This window comes from Cystoisospora suis (genome assembly GCF_002600585.1).
Source record: "Cystoisospora suis strain Wien I chromosome Unknown contig_1709, whole genome shotgun sequence".
Taxonomy (NCBI): Eukaryota; Apicomplexa; class Conoidasida; order Eucoccidiorida; family Sarcocystidae; genus Cystoisospora; species Cystoisospora suis.
In genome coordinates this window covers 52,798-78,244 of record NW_027154509.1, presented here as the reverse complement: position 1 = coordinate 78,244, position 25,447 = coordinate 52,798, and the positions used below count along the sequence as shown (strand labels likewise).

The 25,447-nt window shown below is 52.7% G+C and overlaps 2 protein-coding genes across 2 annotated transcripts in view; one reads left to right on the top strand and one right to left on the bottom strand.

Moving 5' to 3' along the window:
- Positions 1–1,939: 1,939 nt before the first annotated feature.
- Positions 1,940–12,132, top strand: CSUI_003784 (dhhc zinc finger domain-containing protein). The gene is made up of 7 exons (XM_068063979.1): positions 1,940–3,374; positions 4,193–7,949; positions 8,468–8,540; positions 9,000–9,129; positions 9,573–9,726; positions 10,654–10,972; positions 11,576–12,132. Exons 1-7 carry the CDS (start codon positions 3,154–3,156, stop codon positions 11,635–11,637), a joined length of 4,716 nt encoding a protein of 1,571 aa, XP_067924051.1. The 5' UTR covers positions 1,940–3,153; the 3' UTR covers positions 11,638–12,132.
- An 874-nt stretch (positions 12,133–13,006) lies between these two features.
- Positions 13,007–25,447, bottom strand: part of CSUI_003783 (gcc2 and gcc3 domain-containing protein) — a 29,229-nt gene continuing 16,788 nt past the window's right edge. The window contains exons 18-37 of the mRNA XM_068063978.1: positions 25,253–25,363; positions 24,241–24,569; positions 23,250–23,368; positions 22,088–22,649; positions 20,537–21,173; positions 19,541–19,743; positions 19,125–19,360; positions 18,600–18,782; positions 18,449–18,485; positions 17,637–18,155; positions 17,198–17,280; positions 16,815–17,043; positions 16,317–16,588; positions 15,605–16,057; positions 15,325–15,480; positions 14,841–15,141; positions 14,130–14,570; positions 13,673–13,892; positions 13,450–13,517; positions 13,007–13,347 (exon numbers count right to left, since the gene is read on the bottom strand). Coding sequence (XP_067924050.1) covers positions 13,291–13,347; positions 13,450–13,517; positions 13,673–13,892; positions 14,130–14,570; positions 14,841–15,141; positions 15,325–15,480; positions 15,605–16,057; positions 16,317–16,588; positions 16,815–17,043; positions 17,198–17,280; positions 17,637–18,155; positions 18,449–18,485; positions 18,600–18,782; positions 19,125–19,360; positions 19,541–19,743; positions 20,537–21,173; positions 22,088–22,649; positions 23,250–23,368; positions 24,241–24,569; positions 25,253–25,363 — 5,216 coding nt within the window. The 3' untranslated portion in view covers positions 13,007–13,290. The remainder of the gene's footprint in view (positions 13,348–13,449; positions 13,518–13,672; positions 13,893–14,129; positions 14,571–14,840; positions 15,142–15,324; positions 15,481–15,604; positions 16,058–16,316; positions 16,589–16,814; positions 17,044–17,197; positions 17,281–17,636; positions 18,156–18,448; positions 18,486–18,599; positions 18,783–19,124; positions 19,361–19,540; positions 19,744–20,536; positions 21,174–22,087; positions 22,650–23,249; positions 23,369–24,240; positions 24,570–25,252; positions 25,364–25,447) is intronic.

Sequence of the window (25,447 nt, the reverse complement as noted above, 5' to 3'; positions counted from 1 at the left end):
GGTGCGTTCTCACAGCGATCGTCATTCTTACAAATAAGGCAATATTTGATGACGATCAGGGCAGGATTGTAAAATCCTGACAGCGGTGGACCTGCTAGGGAAGAGGAGAGTGGACACTGGAATTCGTGGAGCGGGCCTTCTACGGCGGCTGTAAAGGCGCCGTGAGCAGGTAAGTGGCCAAGGAAGAATTACTCACTCTTCTAATAAGAGAATACTGTTTCCACAGTAGCAGCTGCTCAACTCTGATAGCAGAGCCGAGCTGTACACTCAACTGGAAGCCAGTGATTTTCGGGAGCGCGCGCCGGGCTCCGGACGTCCCCAACAGGACGGAGTGCCGACTTTGTGCCTACGTTAGCCTCTTTCTAGTGAAAGTGTTTGCGAAGTGTGAGCCGTGAGGGGCAAGGCGCCGTCGCAATTCCGGACACCGGCGAACCTCAGGGTTTTGTGGCGCCCGTTGTTGTACAGCGGGCACCACGATAGCGTCTTCAGTCAGAGCAGAGGCCTGAAAACATTGCGATCAGGACTCGTTTCGTAGTTGGTCGGCTACCGGAGACGTAGCCCTTGTTTGGACAGCACAGCCAAGGCCCGCTGTCCACCTTGCTATGTAACCGCAGCTAGGTTTCGTGCAACCACGCAACGGACCTCTGTCGTGCGCGGCCCACGGTCGCTATCTCGCGAAAATACGGGAAGGGAAGTAAAATGCATACAACGGGAAGAACGCTGCTCTTGTGACTCATCGAACCATGCGGTGCTGCCACGTGTAACAGCTCTTACAAAACGGGGGAAAAGAAGGGCTCTCTCCCTTAGCATTCCCGTCGACTGCTCGTCAGCCGGGCTCGCTCACCACATCACTCCATAGCACACTCATTGGCGGGCCGCCTACGGGCGCCCAGAGAGATCGCGGCAGTCCAGACGCGCCACACCCAGCGCGTGGTGGGAGGGGAATTGAGGGCTTACATGCACCGAACAGGTACCATTTCGCGAGTGTCGCATCTGTGAATAGTGCGTGGGAGTTTCCTCACTGTCCCCCGTCGATTCCAGGAATTCAAAGAGAGAGAGAGAGTCTGTCTTACAGCGAGTTTGAAGCCTGAGCCGATATGAGGGTGTTGCGGTGCTTCCTTAGGGCCATCTGCAGCTTCGAGTAGGCCGCGCTATACTCCCTCACTGCTTGAACCCTGCAAACAAACGGAAGAGAAAGAAAAGCAAAGAAGGAGATAATCGAAAGCACGACCACATCGCAGCGAATACAACGGGACGAGCACAGTATGGCGGCCTTGTGCTGGTTACGTTTCTGGGTCCACGGCAACCGGGAGAGCAGTCTCCGCTGGGATGATCGCCGCCAACCTTTAGGAAGCTTGTTTTATTATCGCAGAAACCCACAGCACCCCTAGCAGGGCTACGGCTGTACGCCACAGGGGAAACTCAGGACGGCACGGCTCACAGCGCGACCATAAGGAGCACCGCCGGCGTTACGCGCCTTTACTCCCGTTTCTGGCAGTGGTTCTCCTAAGGACGCTGCCTCCTGTGGTTGTCCCCTGCGTGTTTGCGGCTCCCAACTTACTGTACTAGTGGATTCCCGCGGGACGCATATACCGCCCAACGGAGCCATAGAGTGAACAGCTTACAGTGCTTCCTCGCTCTTGCTGAGTGAGTGCGAGGCAGAGGGTCATTTATATCATATCCTATAGTGTCTCTTGTCGAAAGCCAGGACCAGGCTTCCCGCCTCTTGGCTCCTCAGGTGGTCACGAGGATGTGGTTGTGGTCCTGTCAGCAAGCCTCAAGGTCCGATGCTTGCTATCTGCGAGCCGTGTGTCGAGTGCATGCAATAGAGCAAACAAGCTACGCGGCCACCTGCTTCTGTCGGAGCCAGCTAGCCTACCAAAACCTTGTACGCCCGCCTTCGTCTTGCCTAGGGCGACATCTGCAAGGTTCAGTTCCCAGCCGTGTTTACTTGGCAGCCAGGTTCTTCCTTCCTCCCAACAGGACTTTCTCTTGCTTGCGCGCCGTCGGGCAGGGGCACGGCGCCTTGTCACGGACGGTAGACCTCTGCTCTGGACGGTCCGCATGCTTTTTCCTCAGGAACGATCCGCTCATGTTCTTTCCTCGAAAGCGACGTTGGATTGGAACGGTTCAGCGTGGCGACATGCTTTGTTGCAGGCTAGCCTACATGTTGTTCCAGATCCCTACTAACTTGCGGCCTCCACGTAGCAGGGGCCACACCGGGTTCAGTCGACTGACGGGTCTTCGACTGCTTTAGGTGTCTTGTTTCTTCGTTTTTGACTTACCGTAGACGCTCGGGCTCAGGAGGCGTGAGGTCGTGCCGCGCTGATTGTTCTCCGCGTTGCTTCCCTTCGCCAAGGAAGTTGGGAGTGTCAGCACCTCAAAAGACGGGCGCACCGTCGATCGCTCACCAGCAAAACTGGTGTGGGTTCCATCTCGTTGTTTCTTTCAGTTTCACAGGGGAATGCACGCTGACTGTAGTCCGCTGCGTCCTAGTTTCGCAGACGAGGACCAGCAGGTGCTTTCCCCTCATCAGACCGTTGCGTCTCGTCCACAAGACAAGATTGTCTGAAGCATCATTCGGCGTGCCGTTACGGCCGTAAGCGACAAGGTCGACGCACTGCAGCGGCCGCTTCTGCGTTCCCTAGTCTCCCCGGTGTTTCTGAACCAGCGTTGGCTGCTTGCACGGCATCACCGTTGGTACCTGGGAACGCCTTTCTTCATCTCTATTACTGTCACGTCAGTTCAGTCTGTCCTTCTGTCAGTATGGCGGGATGAAAGAGGCTCGTTGTGCGCGGTATGGTGGCTGTGGCCTACCTTCCAAACCTTTCATCGGAGAAACGGAGAGAGTGGCAGCCTGTGGAGCGTACTTGGTTTCCGTCTATCATTGACACCCACGAGAAGAGGAGAAGCGGATCCCGGAGCGTGAGCTTTCCGCCGACAGCTGGGAGAAACCGCAAGTGTGCCTCACGGCAAACAGCCGTCACTGTTTCGCGGGCTGGTCAAAACCAGTCCTAAGGGAATGAAAGACCTTCGCAGAGGAAGACGATTTTTAGACCAGGGACAGCTCGCCATAAGAGAGCGCTCCAGCTCTGCTTAACATTATGACTTTTCCACCTCCAATGCTTCGCGTGTTGCTCCTACCCGGCGAGAATGCGGGCACCAGGCATGCGTCAGTCTACATCAAGGCCGGCAAGCTCGCGCAGCGCTGCGCCAGTGGTTGTCATGTTCATGCGCTTCTGCGTCTTGGGCTTGCTAGTTTCTGTCAACCCCAGTCTCTCTCTGGTCTCCAACCCATGCGGTGAAACAATCTTTCTCTGGACGCTTGTTTTCCTGACAGTCGTCCTTTACTTCCGTACAGCTCTCGGAGATCCGTAAGTGCTGCTACTACTACTACCAATTCACACGATGCCGGCCGGCACCCAGGACTCTTTGCAGGCAGTTCCAAACCGCTCCGTGTGGCACTGTATGGAATAGCTGCTAACGCCCTAAATGTCGAGACTTCAAATACGCACCCCGGCGCTGTTTTTCTTTGAAGTACATTCCTGTAGTGGTGTCGCAGGAGCGATGGGCGTTTCATCAGGGAACGACATGTGTCGGACGTAGGATTTTTACGTTTCTCTCGCATTCTCCTCCATGGAAATAGGCAGGCCTACCGGACGCGTTATCATATTTTTTGTAGTCAGGCCCTGTAGACGTTAATCTGGGAAGCGAGGTGCATCATACGCTCCTAGCTCGGATTCGAGGCTCTCCACGTACGCGACACATTTCAAGTGCATGCTTCAGCAAACCTCTGTACTTCTGCTTCAGCAAACCTCTGTACTTCTGCTTCAGCAAACCTCTGTACTTCTGCTTCAGCAAAAATCTGTACTTCCGCTGTCATCCTGGAATGCTCGCTTACTACTTGCGAGTTCAGATGCTGCTGTGCGAATGACAAAGGCAGAGCTAAACTTCCCAAGAAGCAGCCCAAGGGGCTCACGAATCCCAAGCTTCTACGTACGCACCTCCAACGAAGTTATGATTCCAGCGTAGCATATCCGTATTACAACGCACGGGCGATTCCGTCTATTGACTCAGCGAGCGCCCACGAGGCATGCGTGTGTTTGCTTCTTGGCTTTGTGACGACGCCCTAGGCCGTTTTCTTTTTCTGTAGAGTTATGGTAGGGTGGACGTGTGTTTTTTTATCTCACAGGGGTTATTTGAAGTATTGCCCTTCCACTCTTCTTCCACCACGTGAAAGCGCCCGATTGCGCCGTCCAGGCACAGCAGATTACCCTCTCACGGATCTCTCGCCGCCTATATCGCGGAGCAGCACGCAGCCGTCGGATCCCCGGCTATCGGCTTCGGACTTATCGGACTCGGCCTTCCCCTCGACGAGTTCTCATGCTGCCTCTGGTGTCAATGGACGTGGAGTGACAGCGCCGTCTTCATTTGACGGAGCTGGCTCATGCAGAGCTGGCAGGAGGGATGGCGATCTCCAGAGTTCACGCGTTTTTACGCATAGTTGCCCTTCATCGAGAAAAGCGCAGTGGCAGGAGCTGAGGGGTGCCTACGGTCGGGAAGAGTGGAGAGGAAGGACGAAAGAGAGACGGATATCGGCTTCCGGGGTAGCCGTTTACGAGAGGGGCTCTCCGGGTGCAAGATCGCGGCCGAAGGATTCAGAAAGGACAAACTTAACTGTCGATCAGAAAGGGTCCGGTGGTGCCTCAGCATCCGGAGGCCCGAGTAACGGGGACAACGGGTCTCACGCTCTGCCGCTTTACTACGACCGCATCGGGCGTTACACAGTCCACCCTGCGGCTGAAACGTCTTCATCTGCTTCTGCCGGAAATGGGAGCGAGGAGGGGAGTTCACGCGAGCTCACGAGTGACGAGCCAGACGCTCACAGTCAAAGTGGCGACGTCGATCTGTTCTCGAGTGAAGATGAGGAACTCGAGACCTCTCAGGTCGTCAGTGAGGAGGAGGAGTACAGAGAGGAGCTGCTGTACACCACTGCCACGAAGGGAAACCCAGATTCCGGTCTTCCGGCCTACCTTTCAGTATCCACGGCTATCGTCGTGCCGGACAGCTCTGAGGGGAAGGCAGCTTTGAGGGAGGGGAGACCTGCAGGGGTGAACAGCGGCGAGGTGGGGGGTTGTCAGCGAAGCGGTTTGCTTTCTGGGACTATGAAAGCGTCACGTCCACGAAACACGTCGAGCGGAGAACACTCGCTATCTGTCTGTGCTGCGGCTAACGTAGGGTCGGTGGCGCTCGCCGGTGAAAAGGCCTTCTCCAACGACCGTGGAGATTCAAGTGGCGGCATGGAAACTATCCCTGTCGGCTATGAAACACCTTCCTTTTTACCTAGGGCGCAGACAGTCGTGATATTCACTCCGAAAAGCCCGGCTTCCTCGGGGCCGGGGGAAACTAAGGGGCACGTGGACTCCAGCATGGGTGACGCGGAAGAAGGCCCCACTGGAAAACAGAGAGGAAGTGTTCTGGAAACGCGTTCAACTGTTGGTGAGGATTCTGAGGCCACCTCGAGGTCGCAGACAATTGCAGCTTTTCAAATTCAGCCGGATGTGGGCGCTCCCGCACCTTTCAGCGATAGCGAAGGCGAAAGCGTACCGTCTGTGACCTCGTCTGCCAGCCGCGTTCGACACTGTCCATCAGATTCTACAGGTGAATTGCCTGGTGCTTGTCTGCTGGAAACTGACACGGGTCGTGCCGTCGCGGCTTTGGGGGAGCTCTGTGAATTACCATCACAGGGGTTAACCGATGACACTCCTGGACCTGACCTGTTGGAGCCACTGGGCCTCTCGCCTGACGCTCCCACATCTGAGAGAGTGTTGGGCGCTTATGGCGGTATGGTCCTGTCAGCAGTCGACCAGGGTCAGCGGGAGGCAGACCCGACCGATGATATGCAAGTGCGCGCGGTTGAGGTGACTCCCTCGGGTAAGGAAAAGGCCTTGTCAGCCAGTGCTGTGAGCGCGGCTTCTATTGTAAGCCGGGGACATGAGCAGCGAGGGGACTCCATAGAAGGACATCGGAGAGGACTCCACACAAGCGCGGAAGCTTCGTCGTCTGCTGTAGGAGTCGGGGCTGGTTTTACGGGCGAACGTGAGGAACGGGAGATCCCTAGCCGGGTAGCAGAACGTCTCGAAGGAGAGCTTTACACTCTAGATGATGTTCATGGGGCTGGCCTAGAGGACCCAGAAAATCTTTTGTCCCAACAACTGCATAGACAGGTGGAAGGGCGGTTCGATTACGGGTCTCAGCTTGCCGATAGACAAAAGGGGCGGAGCCACTACGCGTTCGCTAAGGGTGTTGCCGGCACTTATTCGACTCGTCATGAAAACCGGGCTTGCCGTCGAGATCATCAACCAGGTTGGGCGGGGGCGTTTCTGGCCCCACCCCAGCATGGACTCGGCGGCTGTCCGGCGATTCCACCCCTTGCAGACGTCTATACATCCTGTAATAAGGTTTTTCACTTCGACAGCAGCAACGCGTCTGCTGGCAATTTCAGTGAGTCTCACGCATCTGGCTTAGTAGAGAATGCGTTCCGTTCGTTCTTTCATGGTGGCCAGAGTAGAAAAGTGTCCGAGGACACGCATAGGCACTCGTCTCGTCAAGTTGCACAGACGGGGGGATCGAACCGCGTTACCCAGCAGTTTTTTCTCCAGAGTCAGAGTGAAGGAAGTGAGGAGGAAGGGGCTCAGCGGGCTTCGAGGGAACCGTGTCCTTCTCATCGGCGGGATCATCACGGGTCAGATAAGAGTTCCAGGGCCTCCCAAAAAAAGAAGATTCGGGGGGGAAAAATGTCATCCGCGAGGAGCTCAGCATTCTACTCATCTGATACTGATCAGGATCTCCAATCGACCGCTCTGACGGAAGGCTCTGTGTCGCAGTCGAGAAGGAGCAGTGATTTAAAAGAGGGAGGAAAAGCAGGGAAGAAATTTCGGTCCTTTCTTGCGACAATGAGAAGTCAGGGGGGTGACAACAAAAAAGGGATATACAAGCCCGTTCATGATGACGTCTGTCAGCTCACCGACCTGGGAGACGAAGTGGAGGGTGCTGTCTCCTCGACGGCGGCCCGTGCCGGCGTTTTAGCGTCAGAGATACCCGGCAAACAACTGCATTCACAAGAAGGGAAGACTCAAAGCCGGAAGCAAATATCAAGCGACAAGCCTGAGAGAGAAAAAGAAGATCAGTTACCCTCTCAGGGCGTTGCGTCACGGGAAGGAGATTCTCACGATAGCGGAGCCCCTTCAACAACAGTTGCGACTCTTTCACCGTTTACGCAACCTGCGCGTACAGCGGAGCGGGATCCCCTGGGAAGAAGAAGCAGTGCTCAAGCGTCGACCTCGACTCCACCGGAAGACTCGGGAACTGAAGACGTATCGCAGTTGCCAGCGAGAGAGTTGACTGAGATGAGAGGCGCACGTTCCAGCCAACTGGCGGAACAAGGCGAGGCTGGCGAGCACAGTACCGTGAGCAGCGATGAAAGCAGGAGGAGCAGGAGACCTAGTATAGATGGCTGGGAGGAGGGAGATATCAGTAGTGGCAATAGTGACGAAGATCCCGAAGACGCGAAGGAAGAAGTATTTGATGTGTACAGAGTACCTCAGGTCAATGCGAGGGCTGGAGAGAGGCCGTTTCCGGGAGCCTGCCGCCGACAAGGAGGATGGAGGGAGCTCGAGGCGGTGAATGTTGTGGGGGAAAGGAGACACAGGACTGAACGAGACAGTACTGGTCTCCCCGCTGCACAGGCTGACGGAGGGGTTGAAGACGAGGAGTACGGCAACGAAGCCGGCGGGAGTCAAGGGAGAGGACGCAGAGCCAGAAAGACAGACGGAAGAAACCAGGTACTCCTACACGATGAGGACCGGAGTATCTTCTACGTCTCGAGGACACAGCTTTATCAAGCTTCGGTCAAGCTGCGCTACTGCTCAATCTGTTGCATGTATCAGGTGAGTGAAGATACGCCGCTACTTCAAAGAACCGGTCACAGCTCGAAACGTAATGGAAATTTTGTCCATAGTGTTTATACGTGGGCACGGCTTACACTTTGCAGGCTCGGTCATATGTTGGTGCAAATAAGTAACTTAACTCAGAAATACGATAGAAGGACTACTCGTCTTCTGTCTCTACGCTCTGCGTTACGTCTGGGACAGCGGGATTACCCATGGCAGGCTGCCCAGGGGCTCCACGACGTTGCAATGCTGGCTCGTGGAACGGAGAGTCCCTCTTCCAATGCTGGCTCGTGACAGGGGAAGTCTCTCTAGCCTCACCGAAGGTTTAGTTCTGTTCTTTTCTCTTGTCAAGCAGTCGCTTTCATTGCAGTTTTCAAAGACAAGAGGACCCCATCTCGTGTTCGCGAAGGTCCAGCGCCGGGATCCTTTTTCGCAGTGGCTTGGATGCTTGCTCACCTGGGCCTGACTTGTGCATGCCATGCACCCTCCCTGGGGTGCTTGTTCATTGTTTGCAGCCTCTGCGGACGAAGCACTGCGGACAGTGCGGACGATGCATTCGAACCCACGATCACCACTGTCCTTGGATCGGTGAGCTTACCATGTCTCCCCGTCTTTTTCTAGCTCTACTGACTGTATGGTACGTAAAGGGAGGGTGATGTTGATCACAACGTAGCTGCGACCCGTCCTGATGCCTTGGAATCAGCGCTTCTCGCTCAAGCCCTCTAAGGAAGTATAGCGCGACTACACGCGTCTTCGTCATTTCGTGGAGACGCTTCCCGATGTAAAGGACAGCCAGCTTGTAGAGATCGTCTCTGCTCCTCGAGTTTCTCGGTTAGAACTCTACTCAAGGGAATGAAGATCGTGAACACCGTGGGGCCATGCGTTAGGTGACGGCGTTGGCACGGACTGGGGGGTTCAGGGCTGTGCCGAGACGAGTAGTGCCTAAGATTTCCACAAAGAATGGAATCTGGGAATCTTTCTTGTCCAATGCGTGCCGAACTCCCCTTTTGATACTTCTTATAGCCTAACTGTTTGCGCTGCGTGCAGGAAGTTGTGTAGCGGAGGAGAATCGCGTGTATTTCTACTTTTACCTGCTGCTCCAAGCCCTCGAGCTTATTGTTGTCGGTATCATTTACGTCAAAACCCTCATATGGCAGGCTGAGAAACACATTCAAAAGTGAGTGGCCGCGCGCCCGGGAAGCGTTTTAGTTGCACCTGCAGAAATCTGGCAAGGTACACAGACAATACCGGTACTTCTTTCCCGGGCAGCTGGTCGGTGGAGAGACGTCGTAACTCTTCAGGGCGAATGACCGACTGAGACGTTCCTACAGAGCCAGGGGCCTTTTCGATTACTCTGGCTCCCCTTACTGCGTGAACCGCGTGGAAGCCTAAAACAGTGTCTAGAGTAGTCAGTAGTCAGAATGTTTCTGACGAGCTCAGACGGAATTTATGATGGTGCTATGGCTTGTAGATCGTCTAATCAGCTTTTAAACGGTCTTTCCTGCCAGCGGTTTTCAGTTTAGTCTCATCAGGTGAACCTTTTTGCAAGGACCTGGGTTCCACGCACCGAATAAACTATAACAGAGGCTGTCCGGCCACATTTACGTTTGTTGTTTCCAGTCCTGCTTTCTTCGTCGTCCTTTTCATGACGCTGATGCTCTGCATGTTCATGGCCTGCATGGTCACATGCCTTTTCTGCTATCACACCTACTTGATGTTCTCCAACCTGACGACCTGGGAATCAATGGCGTGGCATCGCATCTCCTACCTGAAGGTATGTTATTAGCGGCTATGCCTTGTCCCGACTGGGCAGCATGGATCCGGTCTATACTCACTGCAGCGATATCCCCGATGTGTGTGGTGGTAGTTCCTCGGACACTCGAGTATCCCCGGCATAGTCGGAGGACTATTGACGGGCGACGCTCTCTCAGACATGCTCTGGTCTGTGTGGTCTTCCGCCTAGAATCCTCAGACTGGGGAGATCTTTGGGAAGAACGCCGGGGCTCACTCACCTTTGCGCATTGGGTGTGACCGTTTTACAACAGTTTCCAAGCCACCCTCATGCTCGCTTCAGAATGATTCGGTGTCCCGAGACAACTACTGCTGGCACGATGTCGGGCACAGCCGCCGCCCGGTACTTTGCCGAATGTGTGCGGCGCTTTTGCTAAGAATGGGGAGCGGCCCGTGGGTGCTGCATATCTGTAGCAGGGGCAACGGAGCGCTAAGACTTGCGTGTGCTCTTTCGATCTCTGCTGGCTTGTCTGCCCGTGCATTTTCCCGTGATTCTCTGAGGAAATGCTTTTGATTCGAAGTAACAAATCACTCGACTCGTGTTATTATGTGTAGTCCATCTCGGCGTTGCGGACCGTCCCCTGACCACATCTGTGGCGGCGCAGTAGGACATGGCGACACGGTAAAAATGGTGTCTTGTCTGGTTTGCCCTGCTTCGGGAGAGTATAAACGAGTAGCAATCATCGGGGCTGTGGCCTCCTGGATGTAATTCTCCTCGAGACGGAAGAACTTGTTACAGACATGTGGGTCGGTTTCTTGCTGCTTGTCCCCGTCATGTGAATACATATCGATATCGACAGTGTTAGAATACGACCAAGTCTATTTCTCCGTGGGCAGGAAAGGTGTTCTTGATTGTCGGCTTTCACCACCTTTTCTATTGCTCTGTGCTCGCGATGTCGTTGATCTATAGGGAATTCCTGAGATAGATGGCTCTCCTTTCAACCGAGGTCTTCTGCTCAATATATTCGTCTACTGCTGCCCGCCGTCTTGTTGTCCTCTACTGAGGCGACTGTGTCTGCCTTATTTACGTCGAGGACTACGGTGCTGCTCGGTTTCCAGGGCATTTTGTTCACGATACTGCTGCCGGCGATGCCTAATCCGATGCCCTGGCCCCGCGAGCGTCTTCTCTGGTGAAGGCAGCCGCTCGGTTGCCCCAGGTCGGCCGGGACGGTCTGAGGGATTTGCTGGTCTGGCTTGCGGCCCCCACGGCGAAATCTGGTGGGAGCCAGGTAGGTATTTTCTGCTAATGGCTGGGACACCTGGAGCGGCCTTCAGAGGCCCGACACAATCGGACCCTGTCCGCGGTTCTACCGAGAACGTGACTGTGGACTAGCGTTCCCTACTGTTTCAGAGCTCCTTTGTAGTACGAGGTATAGCCGAAACGAGCAGATTCTTACGTCGCTCAGTTTCTGTTCGGAAACCGTACCCTACTAGTAGTTACGTTTCAGCCGCCGCCACAGAATAATACAAATCATGCTGGAGTTACCTTGTCCCTCATGCACGCACTAAGAACTAAGTCAACGGCGTCGGGCGCAGACTCCTGGTAACCCCACCGACACTGTGTTCTTGGGCTACGTGCACGTTTCTGCGTGGTACGCGAAATTGTGGATTACTGCTGGGCAGACTTGCTGCCGACCTGGAGGCCGTCTTGTGTTGCGCGGGAAACCGACACCCAGGGATGCTTCCTTTGTTCGCTCTTTACCTGGTGTGCGGTGGTCCAGGTGCAGTTCTCCTTAACTTCTGTACTGGTGAGCCCCCAAGGAGAGGTGATCAGCCCTTCTGCGTTCTCTCAGCGCAGTATTACTCATTGTACCCGTGGGTGTGCACTGCAGGATCGACTCAAGCAACGACTCCGTTGTCCAGTTGTTGCTGCGACTGCTTAGCGAGCGACTGACACGCTTTTTTCCTGGCAGAGTCTTAGCTGCTCTCTGGACAGGATTTCTCTCAAGGACACCGTCCACCACGCGTTGTCCGAGCAAGTTTTTTTGTCTGACATGCAAAGAACCGACGTGTCTGAAGTCATGGCGATTGGCAACTTGCATTAGCAAGCCGTTTGCCGTATTGTACACATAGGTGTTTCTCTTTGTGCTACGAAGCCGCACCAGATGGCAATAGACAAGTTCTCCTTTGGCCGTACACCCCTGTGGGCGCCAGCGTGACGGGGGTCAGCTGTGAAACTGCACGAGAGCATCTGGTGAACTTCACATTCACTTGGTATTCATCCAAGCCATTCTTTCTTCGTATCTCGGTTGCGGTGAAAACAAAGACTGAAGTGGTGTGTAGGCGTGAGCGCACGCCACTGCGTAATACAACAGACTGAGCAAATTGTGAATCGAGACCGACCGAGCTTTTGTTGAATAGAGCTTAGGGATTTGCGTTTTGAAGAATAGTTCAGTGTTTGCCGCGTCAGAAGTGCAGTCGACTTCTTTTTTAATTCCACCTTTTGCGGGACGTCTTGCCATAGGAACGACGGCTGACCCGCGAGGTTGCAAGCGGTCTCTAGCTGGCGCACGGCTACGCGCTTAGCCGGCGAGAAGTATCGTTGCAGCTGGGCAGCGCGGATCCTGGTCATGGCACGAGTCCGGTGATCACAGAACACGGTGTACCCAGCACTCTTAGATTCTTGTACACCGCAAGCGCCGCGTAAAGGGTGTGGTGTAGAATAGAGCGGTGAGAGACTAGAAGCAGGCATGCCTTCTCATCTCTTCACCTGTCGGTATTCTTTCTGAGGAGACGTACGTGGCAAGCGCTTATCTGGCCATCTAGCTCTTCGCGAGTTCGCTACAATAGCGATGGCGTACTCTAGATAGAGCGGGCGTCGATATGGTCAGTGACTGTCAAAACACAGTGGAATCTAGACTGCTCGGGGGCGTGGCTTTCGCTTGTGGAGCCGCACTGAAGTGGTCACGTCTACGCGTCCTCTCCAGTTGTTGAGACATCAAAGTGGGACGTAAGCTTAGGACAGCCGGACTGGATAACACAGTGCGGTTTTAAGAATGACGCAGAGCGAGTCCGGTGAATCCGTGTGACGGGGGGAATCAACTGTTTCGGACGGGTAGCGACCTCAAGCTACGCTGCTTGATGCTTCTGGGAACTCTCGAAAAGGATGCTACCTGGTCTCGGGGTCTCAAAGCGTAGAACCCTTGCATCCAAACAATCAGTGATTCAAACTGCAGTAGGGGTTCTTGCACGAAAGCACGATGAATAACTTCATTTGACAAAAAGAAAATCGAAGGAAGCACTCTCAGGCCGAAGTATGTAATAGCCTCAATCGGGGCGGGCTGTCACAGGAAAACAACAGATTCCTCGGAAACAGTAAATTTGTCGTGCCTAGTCTTCTGGGCTTTGCCCAAGGTCACATCGAAAAAAGAGGATATCGCTACAGAATAGGAAAATAGTAATGGACAAGTATGTCCGCCTTTGAAGTGGGAAACTAAAGACGATTGCCGCTGGCGGACGTTGGACGGCCTGTCTCTCCAATATTGCAAGGTAAGCGAGGTTCATTGAATTGTGTCAGTACCGAATCGTGCAAGGAACTTGGAACAGCTCATTCATCTTCTGCTTCATCATCCAGAACTTCGATGGCTTTTGCAAGGGCTGAGAGCTGAGAAAATCCAAACGCAACACATTTAGATTTCTTTGGAACGGCAGACTTCCGAGCACGCGGTATTAGCGGCAGCGGCCATAGATGCATCTGTGCACTTACAGTATCCAGGAGACGCTCAAATCCCTTCGTGTTACCAATGAGGTCCTCCCAGTTAGGAACTTGGACGCCTGGGACAAACACAGACTGGCACTTGAGGGAGCCCATAGGACACGGCCTTCGATGGCGGGCCCGTTCATAAAGAGAAGCGCTGGTTCTAACCACAACCCGGTTAGCTCTTTTCTTGAGGTACCTGGTGTGCTGCCGTTGCATCACTTTGACTTACTAGCACGTGGTGTAGGGCTGAGGAGACTGAGGACATGTTTGAGTTGATACTGAATCGCCCTTGCTTTCTTTGCCACCTCATCTTTGAGAGTTGACACGAAGAAGAATTTCCACATTTCCTTCTCATCTTCCTCTTCAGGATTTGGCTGGTTGTCCTTCTGCAGAGCTTTAAGGAGACTGTGCTGCTTTTCGATTTGACTCGCGTCGCCGTCCTGTTCTTCCTGGCAGAATGGACACCCCGAACAAGTTCTGCACAAGTGTAAACAACTGAGGCGACCTATCTGCAAATACCGCGGCTCTCGTCCGTACCCTAACACACAAAGCGGCGAATCCCTGACATAGGAGACTGCTCTCTAATAATGCCGCTGATCGGGGAGCAAGACGACAACTGAGCAATATCTGATGTGTTCGACCACGCGAGCTAAGAAAGTGTGCAGTTCTTGATTAGCTTCCCTTACATCGTCATCCTGCCGGATCTGCTTTTCTTTCTTTGTGAGTTTCTTCTGGAGGCGCGTCTGAAGAAGCATCTGTTGCCGGGTTCGTTCTTTCGCCATAGCATTCTCTAAACTCTCAGCATCATCTTGGTGCTGTTTGAACAAGCCCTCGGTGTCTGCTTGATCTCCTGTCTTATTCTGCTTAGCCAGGAAACGCAACTGGCGAACTTGTTTTGCCTTCAGTTCTGCCCGCCGTTTCTGAAGTTCATTTTCATGCGCCTGCCGCTGCAAGTGTGCATCCTTCTCTTGCTGAGCTTTCAGTTTTTCTTTGAAAGCAGCGATGTTCATCTGGATCTTTTTTTCTAGTTCTGCCTCCTTCTCCTTTAGAGCCTTGTCCAGGTCCAGAACTTGTATGGCCGCGTTTTCCTTGGCTTTCTCCCTCTCCTTCTGTATTCTGGTTTGTGCCTGGTTTGTGTGAATACAAGAACCCGCAACGCGAGTGAAGTTTCCCACCGTCTGCTTTCTCTACGCCTGTCAGGCGAGACCCTCTTGCACGAAGTGCTTGACTTCATCTAAAATGCTGACCCTGCCTTCGAATGTTTTGCCCCCGGTGAGATCATTGTCCGTCTTTGCGACTTTCACTCGACAAGCGTGTCTCCCGCGTGTATACATGGGCAACCGTTACTCTGAATCACCAAGCAGAAGACATCCTACACTACCAGGCAGCTCCCTTACCTCCTTCGCTTGCGCAATCAAGGACTCTGCTGTTGGCTCTCCAGCCCCAGCAAATTCTTCCAGCACACTTAGGACTTTCTCGACATGCGCTTGTTGCTTGGCGAATAACTCCTCTGCCTGGAGGGGTTCTAACGTCAGCCTCTCGATCTGCAAAGCAGACTCGAGCTTGAGGTTAAACTTCTCATCCATTTCAGCAAGCGTCTCCTCTTTTCGCCGCATGACCGCCTCTAGCTCCTCTTGCAACTTGTCCTTTGCTTCACCTGAAGCCGACGCGATTTGCTTCTCAATCTCGGCTGCGTTACTGCCGAGCGTTCCAGCGACACACAATTTGAACAGTGTGCTTGATGGGCTCTTCTGGGGAGTCTAGTGCACGCGCTGAAGCCGCGAAGACTGCCTATTCTGCCCGCTGGCAAAAGGATTTACAGTACAGTCCACGAGCAACGCACACCGGTACTTTATTCTTTAGATTTTCCCAGTGGCTTACCGGTCCAGTTCGGCCTCGGCGGCTTTACGTTCGTCTGCGTGTTTCGCTTGCAGGTCGGCAGCCAAGGAGCTAAGCCGAGCTGACCTTGCTGCAAGCTGGGAGACTACCAGACTGTTCATGGTTTCGTTGAACTCTGCAACCAGGGCGTCATTGAGCCTGAAGGGCGTAGAAGACAAGCAGACATGACATCCGGTAGCTTCTGTCAGCTCGACCCGTGAGTCTACAGCCTGTTTCGACCGGGTATCCCACACGATCAGCGACTGAGCCGCGGCACACTTACTGCTGTATTGTACGGCTGCAAGGAGAGCGACGAGCCTCTTCTAGAGCCTGGTCAAGTAGGACTTCGTTCCGTTGTTTTTTCGCGACTGTCAGCCTCCTCTGCATTTCCTCGCGTGTAAGCGCTTCCTTCTCCTCTGCTTTGCTGGCAAGCTGCCGGCGACGCTCCTGAAACAACTCTCTACGCTTGCGCAACTTCTCTTCTGCCGCTTTCTCTTGAGCCTGCCTCTCCGCCTCGAAGTCTTGTTCCATCCGACACAGTTGCTCTTCATAGTCCCGCCGCACTGCCTGTCTCTCTTCGTCCGAAGAAGCTGTAGCCTCCTTCAAACGGAACTCCACCTCCAGCCTGCCGATCTCCATCTCTCTGGCGCGTTTTATACGTTCACGTGCCTGGAACAACTCTTTCTCCAGCGCTTCAACGTCGTCAGTGTACTCGCGCTGCAGGTCAGCTACAGCTCTGGCCACCAGACACATCAGCCTCAGACAGCCCTTCTGAGACGTTCAGCGTGCACTGCTAGACTTACTCTTCTGCAGCCGTGGCACCCCAGTCAGAGTCCCAAGAGAAAGTATGGAAAGAAGGCGAGTCGCGCCAGGGGGCCGGCAGTGTCATGAAGTAACTCTGGTTGCTGGACAGCCCTAATTTTCAAGAAAGGAATCACTCTTGCCATCTTGACGCAAGTACAAGCTCAGCATATGTAACATGAGATTCAAATCACCTGTCAAACTCCTCTTCCATTTCTCTTGCGGCCTGTTCCCAATGTACATGAATCTGCGTCTCTGCCGCAGGCTTGACATTGCAAACGGAGGCAATGAGCCGGTCAAGGAAGAGCTTCGTGCCCTGTGCATCGCGGCGCTCGCTTTGAATGTTTCGAAGTAGGCTGTCCAGATCCTCAGAGCCGGACGAACGTACTAAGTCATTGTTTGCCGATTGGAGAGCCAGGGTGTTTTGCTTTTGTTGTCTTTGTTTTAGTTTCCTCTGGTATTCTGTCTGCAAAGAGGGACGGAAACGCAGCACCTATCAGACTGCTTATTTTACAGCCCGAGTATTACACTCGTCTTGGGACGCGAGGCCCGCAAGCGCTGCAAGAGCGAAGAAGGGTATGTGGGCGTGACATCTGAAAAGAGATACTTCTTTGGATATGAGAGTTCACGCGGCTCGGCGGTTGAACCCTGGACACCTTACTGTTTGGACTCCCAACAACAGCAGCACTCACGACACACTGTACGGCTTCTGGACTCTTACAAATGGCCGATGTTCCCCGCCCCTCCCCCCCCCCAAGGCTTTCCGCCGACTGACCTGGCACCGGNNCAGCCTCTCGGATCAGTCGTTGGGCCTCATTAACCCAGCTGCCTACAATGTCGGGAGTGTGTCCCTTGGCCTTGGCTTGTTTCTCGTTCGCCTGCATCACTCGCTTTCCGAACCTCAAAATGCTTTCTTGGACCCTGTAACCATTCGCAAGCGTGATAGAGATCTGCCATTTTCGTAATAACGCCTTTAATACTGGTTCGCATCCGCTGCACGACTACAACTCCGTCGCGTCTACGGGAAGACCGCTGGTGGTTGCGTTTGTATGTGATGTGGACTTGCGGCACCTACTTGTCGAGTCTCTTAACATCTGCAACAATGGCTTTGACTTCCTCACTCCCCTCTTGGGTGGGTGGAAAAGTGAGAGCTGAGGCCTAAAAGAAATGACAGAACCAGTCCCGAGAAACGAGTTAGCTGCTATCAGGGAGCCACATGCTAAACAACGAGGAGAGAGATACTGCGCTTTCCCTATATTTATTTCGTATCCGAATAGTGAACGTGCGTCGTAGCAAATCGTATAGCCATAAATGTTCCACATAGCAATGGATTCAATACCCAACAACACAGGCACGACACATTATCCGCCTGTAAAGTGTTGCATCCAGAATATTGACTGGAATTTCTTATAGAAATTTACAAAGGGGTTTGGCACTGAGCTTCTCCGGCTGATTAAGGCTTCGGAAAAACAGCGACGGACTTTTTTTTGTCGATTGACGTAAAACAGTCATACCTGTGCGAGTGAATGACCGGCCACTGCAGCACCGAGATTCGCAGTAGCTTGCCAGGCTGCTGATCGGATCTGCCTTGCCTCAGCAAGGTTGGTCTTAATGACAGTAATCTGTTTTTCTTGCTCTTGGGCTTTGAGGGCATGCACCGTATTCTCCTGGGCCTTCTGGAAATCATTTTGGTTGTCTTTTTCATCTGCAAACACTACCCGCGTTCGTTTGGCATCCGTTTCCTCGTGGGTCGAAAAGACCTTGTTTATCATTTCCTCCGTGCCTTTAATACCGTGAGTTACGAATGAGTCTTCTTCTTGTACGAACAGTTCTTCATAACTGTCTGTCTCGACACCTATGTACGCGCGTATCAGCCGTTCCAAGCTAGTCACATCCGGTTGAAGCTCCTCTTGGCCTTGGCTCAGGAGCTGTTCGGCCTCCAATCTCCTCTGTTTGATCCATTGTGCTCGCTGACTCTCCTGGGCTCTCGCCAAATCGGCTAACTGTGTCCCCGCGGAAGTCACAGCATCCTCCTGCACGCCGCCGACGTAGCACGCAGACACAACACAGGGTCAGGAGACAGCATCAAGCCTATCTTACAACGTGCCTCACGGCAACCTGCTACAGTTAACTCCATCTTCTCCCGTCTCCATGAGTGTATGCCCTTTTACGGCATCCGCTTGTCTCCTTCGAGATGCGACTTCTCTACATGTCCTAGGAGGGAGTACAAGACGTTCTAACACGATGCCAGGAAAGGTGTCGTCACTGGGAGCGGAATCCTCATGGCTGACATGTGACTTGGCCTTTCGAACCAAGGAAAGCTTACAAGCTGTGAAGCCGCAGCGATCTCTCCATCAACGATCCTGAAGCAAACATACAAGCAAACTCGGGCACAAATCAGTAGGACCGAGTATGCACTACTGCAGCGCTTCCGCGTGACAGCAGAAAGAATCTCAGAAACTCGAAGTTGTCCTTACCTTTTGTATAGCTGATGGATATTCTGAACGACCAGCGTATATTGGCTGTAACGACTTTCTATGTCACCAGTTGTACGCTCCGACTGCTGCTCCAACAGTAATAGGATCAGTTCTCGAGACTTCTTGTTCTTCTTTTGTACAAGCCCTAATTCTGCATTGTGTGCTTCCAACAGTGCTGCTTTCCTGCAAAGCGGTAAAAGGAGAAAGAGAGTTCGAGGATCCCATGACTGCAGTACCTACTGCTACTGAGCTACTCAGATTGGCTTCGTACGCAAAAGGCAAGTGACGATGCTTCTAGGAACGTATATGGATGGGCCAGTCTTAGCTTTCTTCTATTATCCCACACAGGGTTTACAGCTCTCACCGAGTGGCCTAACAAAGCTGTGATTGTAAGAGTGGTATCGTTCCGGAGACCAGGATGATCAAAGGCTCTTCTCCCCTCCAAGGAGTGGCGTCTGCGGACTCCCTCAAGGGACTCATCGCCCGGCCAGAAAACTCCGTCAACAGGCATCACGCTAGGTGTACCTTCTCTTCTGGAGCTCTTCAAGCTTTTCTTGAACGCTGACGAGAAGCGCGTTCTTCTCATTTTGGAGTTCCACTCCTGCCTCTTTGATCTGTGATTCAAACTTCCGAAGCGCTCGTTTTTTCTGCTCTCCGTACTGGGCTTCGTTCAGGCCTCCAGTTCGCCTGACTTTATCAATCTCGAAGACTTCTTTCTTTAGAAGCTCGCGGAGTTTGGCGTTCTGAGAACCCTCTAATTTCTACAAGTGACAACAGAAACGCCGACACTGCAGATTACAGAGGCCTCTGACTCTATGATGTGCACAGAGTCATCCGCAGTCATTAGCTCGAGAGCTTTAAGTGCCACAGCATCGGCCTTGAAGGAAGTCAGGTGGGGGGTCCTACGAGAATGGAACAGAAGGAAGACTGGATAAGCATACCTCGTAGAACTGCGAGACACGCTGTTGCTTGGTAATGCTCATGATTTCAAACATATTGTCCAGAAGAATACGTCCAATTTGATCTCTTGCCTCGACCTCTCGTAGCCTACAAGCGTCAGCCTTCTCAATTGTGGCCACGAAGGCTTCTTGTTGGGTCTGCAAAAGCTGCCTCATCTCTTCACGATGCTCATTACAGCGATCCTCTGTAAGGAAAAAAGTCGAGGCAAAAAACGCGATGAAAGGCTTCACTTTAGCCGAGTCTGATGGACTGCTAGGATTTTCTCAGTCTAATCACTAGGCAAGAAGTGTCAAGGCAGAGTAGACTGAAAAGTGAGACCACCACTCTCCAGAAAAGTGACATCCTCAATATCCAAGCCGCTCTCAGCAACAGTTGAGAGATACAGAAGCTCGGAAACAGGCGCCACCTGCGGCCAAGTGATGGAAGCGAAGAAAGTATGGTGTAGACTCCCACTACTTGGTACCACGGGTGACTGGCTCCTTATGGAACGTACAAATCTCTCATCAGGTACTGGGAGCACTGTGGATATCTTTACGGCTATTACGTTAGTTCTACCACCTTGTCCTCTCTTGACGACTCCATGTGCTCTGCTTGTTTGTGGAGACAACAGCACACTATAAGGATAGCAATATCTCTTAGTGCTGCGGCTCTCCATTGTAGCACAATTGTGAAGCGGCAACTCAAAGGGAGAAAAGGCATCGCGTGAGCCCGACAATCGTGCGCATCTTTCTAGTATGCCTCTCCTTCCAAGGCTTCTAAAGTCACGACGTACAAACCACTCACTTATGTGAGCGTTCCTCAGCTAGTAACACCCTTACTGGCTGGAAGACACCTCGCTGTGCGAATCGTTCTCTACGTCTGCGTACTAACTGGTCTTCAGGTTGACGGATGACAGGCTTCGTACACAGGAAGGTCCTCGAGCACATAGGAGATGTAGATCGGCCACGGTTTTCTTCACGCCCCTACAGTCGTCTTACTGATTTTCGATCCTAGCGAAGCTAGATCAGCGAGAGCCGATTTTCCTCCTTTAGGCCGAGGACTCTCATCCGCAGCATCCCCCGCTACTCCTCCTATTGCCGGCGTAGGTCGCGACATTCTGGTGAGAACTTTGTGTATAGTCTCGACAAGAAGCGTGATAATCTCGGAGTCGTTCTTTTCCACAGCTTGAGCGTGAGCTTTTGCAGTGGAGATCGCTCGCTGATTTAATTCAAGAGTCAGCTGCTTTCCTCGTTCCTTGCTGACCAGTAGACGTTCTAAGGTCGCCTCCAGTGCTTCAGACGCTTGTCTTAACACCTGATATAGAGAGTCGTCTGTTGTTATCTGAGACTCCGCCGAACGAAGTGCTCCAACGACCTGTCCCATAACAGAAAGCATCGGCCTTCCCCCTCGTGTGGTGACAATGACGCTCAATGCTTCTTCGAAGAGTAACTCAAGCCAATCATTCGGGCTTGCAGTATCTTCCAATGCAGGTATCTTATATGCGTTCGCCGCCGATTTCTCGTTCTTGAGCGCCTGTTCGTTAGTGAGAGAAGACTGAGAGCCCCCTAGATCCTCTAGAAATTGCCCACAGAGCTTTGTCATTGTCCCAATAGACTTGCGCAGCGAGGCGCTGCCCTGAAACATCGTAGACAGGCCAAAGATACTCCTGAAACAAACTGGTATAAGAAAACCATCCGATAGCCATGTACCTTGTCACTCTAGCTAGATTCGGTGTCTCGGGCACTATAGTGTCTAAGATGGTCCGAACCGATCTTGAAGCTTCGTTGCTCTGCTGCATGCTTGAGCAAATCAATCCACGACAATGGCTACAAAACTCGAGCTTCCCCGGAACGTATGCGTCTTCACCGTCTGCGAGGGATAGACGGTGCTGAGAATGCCCCGGCAAACGTCACAGGAATTTCTGTTAAGCGTGCTCCTGTCCTCTCTATTGAAACCTACTACGAGATTGCTTTTTGTAGCTCGGAAGGACGTACATACACTCGCTAGTCGGATGAGCGGGTACGTCTTCCGTGAAGGCTACGGGGGTAGGCTGGGAGAATGACTGCAGTTCCAGTCGGCTAAAGCTTCCCCAGGGGCTGCGTCTTTAGTCTACATACACGGCTGCGAGAAGGTACTACTACTGTCGACCTGCTGCTTTGAGTGAACACCTGTCACGGTGCGCAGATGAAGAGGCCAATCAGTGACTGGCAGCAGAACGCGAAGCAGAAGCTTTCTCCCGCTTTGATGGATTGTGTGGCTTGAGAGGCTTTCCTTCGCTGCACAATCCGGGGGTGTCAATGATCCAGTGAAAGGTGACGCCAATCCCCGAGTGCCGACTATACGCCAATGTCCGGGGTTCATCGGTTTCACCGGTAGTGTAACGGGTCAGGTTGGTGCCGGGCTCGAAGCTCTCGCGATGTGTAACTTCTACCGCCCCGGCGGTCTCCGCGTTTTGAGCTCCTACTTGTGTGGTGACCCACGACCGCGACTGCTAGCGAGAGGCGTTCAGTCGGGGGGCAAAGCACGGCCTCGGGAGAGGGTCTTCTTACCTCCATCTTCCAGTCGACTTTACGCATGATAGGCCCAAGAGAAGCATGAAGCCAGTCTAAGGTCTTGAGCTGCTCGGATTGAGTTGCCACCATCCTAACACGCCAGTCGAAGAAGTGTCTGGTGAGCAGGTAGCGCATTCGAGCAATCTTTTCGTAGACCCCCTCGAAGACACGCAAATCTGTCGGCTCTGCCGAGTACGGGACGAGGTAGTGCTCAAGGACGTCAGGTTCTAATCGGTTGACCCGTGCGTGGACATCGACGTCTCTGCCTGATTCAATGATATGACTCAGAATCTGTTCGGCTTCCAGTTGTCTTTGGTAAGATACAGCTTCAATACCGAATGCTCGAGGATCCATCGCATTTTTCGTTGGAAGCACCTGCTGGATCTTCTTAAGCTGTCTCCTCCGAATGAAAGAGAGAAGCAATCCGAACACAAGGAGGGTCACAGCGATGCACACAACCAGTGCCCCGACGTTGGCGAGGGCTGGCTCGGTCAGGACGTCTTCGCTCATGCGAACTCCCGTTCTGCTGAGCGCTCCAGCCTCCGTGGGTATTGGGAACCTGAGATACACAGACGCATGCGACCGTTTGAATTTGTCGAGTAACCTTATGTATTGCCTTCCTGCAGCTCTCTCCGGTGACACTCGTACGAAGACACGGTACGAGTGCCTACTACTGACAGGCTTTGTATATCCATGTCTCCTCTGACTCTGTTTTCTTACTTGGATTGCCTTTGTTATACATAGTATTACTGGTAGTATTCTAGCTCTTCGGTATACAGGTCGGCTATTTGGCCCGTTACTAGCATCAAGTGCTGCTAACCTGACAGGGGCTACTACCTGTTACACGAGTAACGAGCTAGACTTCAGCATGACTAGAAACTGCAGTCATAAGTACTACAGCAAAAACAGGTCTACAAGTGTTGCGTTCTTAGCTTCCTCTCTAGGTGATATATGTCGCTATACTTCTGAAGCGGAGGCGATGATGTACCCGTATCTCTTTCCTCCCATGGAGAAAGGTATATATTTGAGTCGTCTCGGTCTTTTTTCCCTGCTCTGGAGCCTCTTCATGCCAAAGTGTTGCGAGTAGAGATCTGGGATGATATCAGAAACTCAGTAAAGCGTCGGGATTCTAGTGGAGGAAAAAGGGCATCTAACTTACGTTGTCTCTTCATCACAGGCCACTCCAGTTTCCAGCACGCGGAAGATAACCTGGTGTTGCATCCCTGCGCTGGTGGCGAAGACAAACTGCCCGGCCTCACTGAAGGTGTACGCGAAGTACTGCAAGTCAAAGAAACGCACACATGTGTTGGTTAGGCACAGGTGAAATTAAGGCGTCTTGCATTCGACCAAACCCTGCCCCAGTCACTGACGTAAGTCTGTCGAGCAGATGCAGCAGCCACACAATTCCATTTGTTGCGTTGGTTCTGGAGATATTGATCCTCAAATGCAGGTCGGCACACGGAGGTCTTGACGGAGTGCTGGCGCTTCAAGGAAAGTAAAGTGGAGGCGCTCTCTTTTCTGAACGACTGTGTGTGTGTTGACAGCTGTGTCCTCCGCATTTGGAGATGGTGAATCCCAGTCATAATGTTGTAGTAGAGCCTATCACTTAGACCGTTCGGTCCCACATCCAGTCACCTTCAAACAGTTTAGCCGTTCACATACACGTAAACACGCTGTTTCAAAAGAGCAGCAAATTACCTTCTTTGTTCTGAAAACTAAGCCTGGGTAAGAGGGGGTCGAGGCACTTGAGGTCAAGATACTGAACTGTGGCGCCAGTAGCGCTCGTAGGTTTGCCTGGGGTTTTCGCCCTAGTGGCATAGTTACTTGCGCATGTGGATACCGTCTACGGGTTGTATAGCGATTTTAGCTCAAAACATAACCAAATAAAATACAGTGGAAATCAGATTCCTTTCAACCATCGGCCTACCGCAAGGAGGACGCTACTTCCTGTCGACATGTGAATGGTCAGCAACGATAAATTGGAGTACAGCCGGATTATATTTATAGATTATGATAGGTACCAGCGATCGTTTGAACCCGTAGTGATTATGATGAGTTACGATACGGCCAACACGCCCTTAGCCACTCGCACCGTCCAGGGGAGAGAGAGAAGGGCCTTGCAGGATGTCGTTAGATTTGGAATGGCATACCGTTGACTGTGAGCCTTGTGCATTGGGATCCTGACTGTCGATATCAGCCGCAATGCTCCGGAACGCGCTGGTGTCGAAATCCGCGACATCGTTGAGTAACGAGTTGCGCAAGTAAATCGGATAGGCGCCAACAAGGTCCCAGATGATCGTATCGCCTCTGTGAAGGCACTGTGTTGGATTCCGGACAAATGGCAATTCGGGGGTGTTCCTCGTACCAGAGACGTCTCTTGTATGTGCGCCGCCACCATTGCCACCCGCCCCCTGCTGGCCTGTACCAGCACCCGGTGAAGCACTTGGCGTCTGGACTGCTTCTAACCTATTCTGAAAGTCTGTTTTGACAGACAATAAACAGGAGAAGAAACGAAAGGCGTAACGCGTATCTAGTGCCTCGCAAGCCCCGGTGTACTAGATGCCATAGCGAAACGTGAGCCCATGAAAACCAGAGCTGTCAAGCTGAATCCACTCATGAATTATAAGGGTGGTATGCTATTTAAAAATGACTACGCGTGTGAAGCAACTAAGCATGAGACAGGAGCTACTTCTCATTTTACCAGGCACTGCCCTAGTTTCGGAGTAACACGGAACGGTAGTTTCTTGGACACAGCTCTCCGGCCCGTTACGATTTGGATCACCGATGAAGTGAGAGGAGATCAACAGGAGCCTTGGCGCCGGGAGTGGTGGCTGTGGCACTTTGTGCCTCTGATACAAGGTGTGTATAGCATCACTGCAAGAAGCTGAGACTGCAGATACGAATGAAGCCCAGCCGGCGTCGTACCTGAAGGGACTCCAAATAGCCCGAACAGACCGCTTTTGTCGACCCTGTAGAATGTGACTGAGCAGGTAGTTGCCCCCGACTGTGTCCGGCAGTTGGCCGACCCTTTTAGATAGCTGTCCTCTTGGAGACGGGATACCGGCACCGTCACTACGTCGCCCGTGGTTTTCCTCAACACCAAGTCTTCACCCTCCATTTTGAGAGTGGGTACTTGTTTTCTACATACACAAAATCACTCACAGGCGTCCACACTGGCGGAGTACTGAAGACAACCAAACGCCTCAGGAGAGGACAGCATACAGTCGACCACGAGACGTTGAGGGTGACAAGGCCAAAGTAAATTCACCAGTCCTAGGAGAGAAACACAAGAGACACATGGTCACCTGAAGGGTTTCTCATGCGTGGACACGCTAAGATAGATTGGTCAAAAGCTGT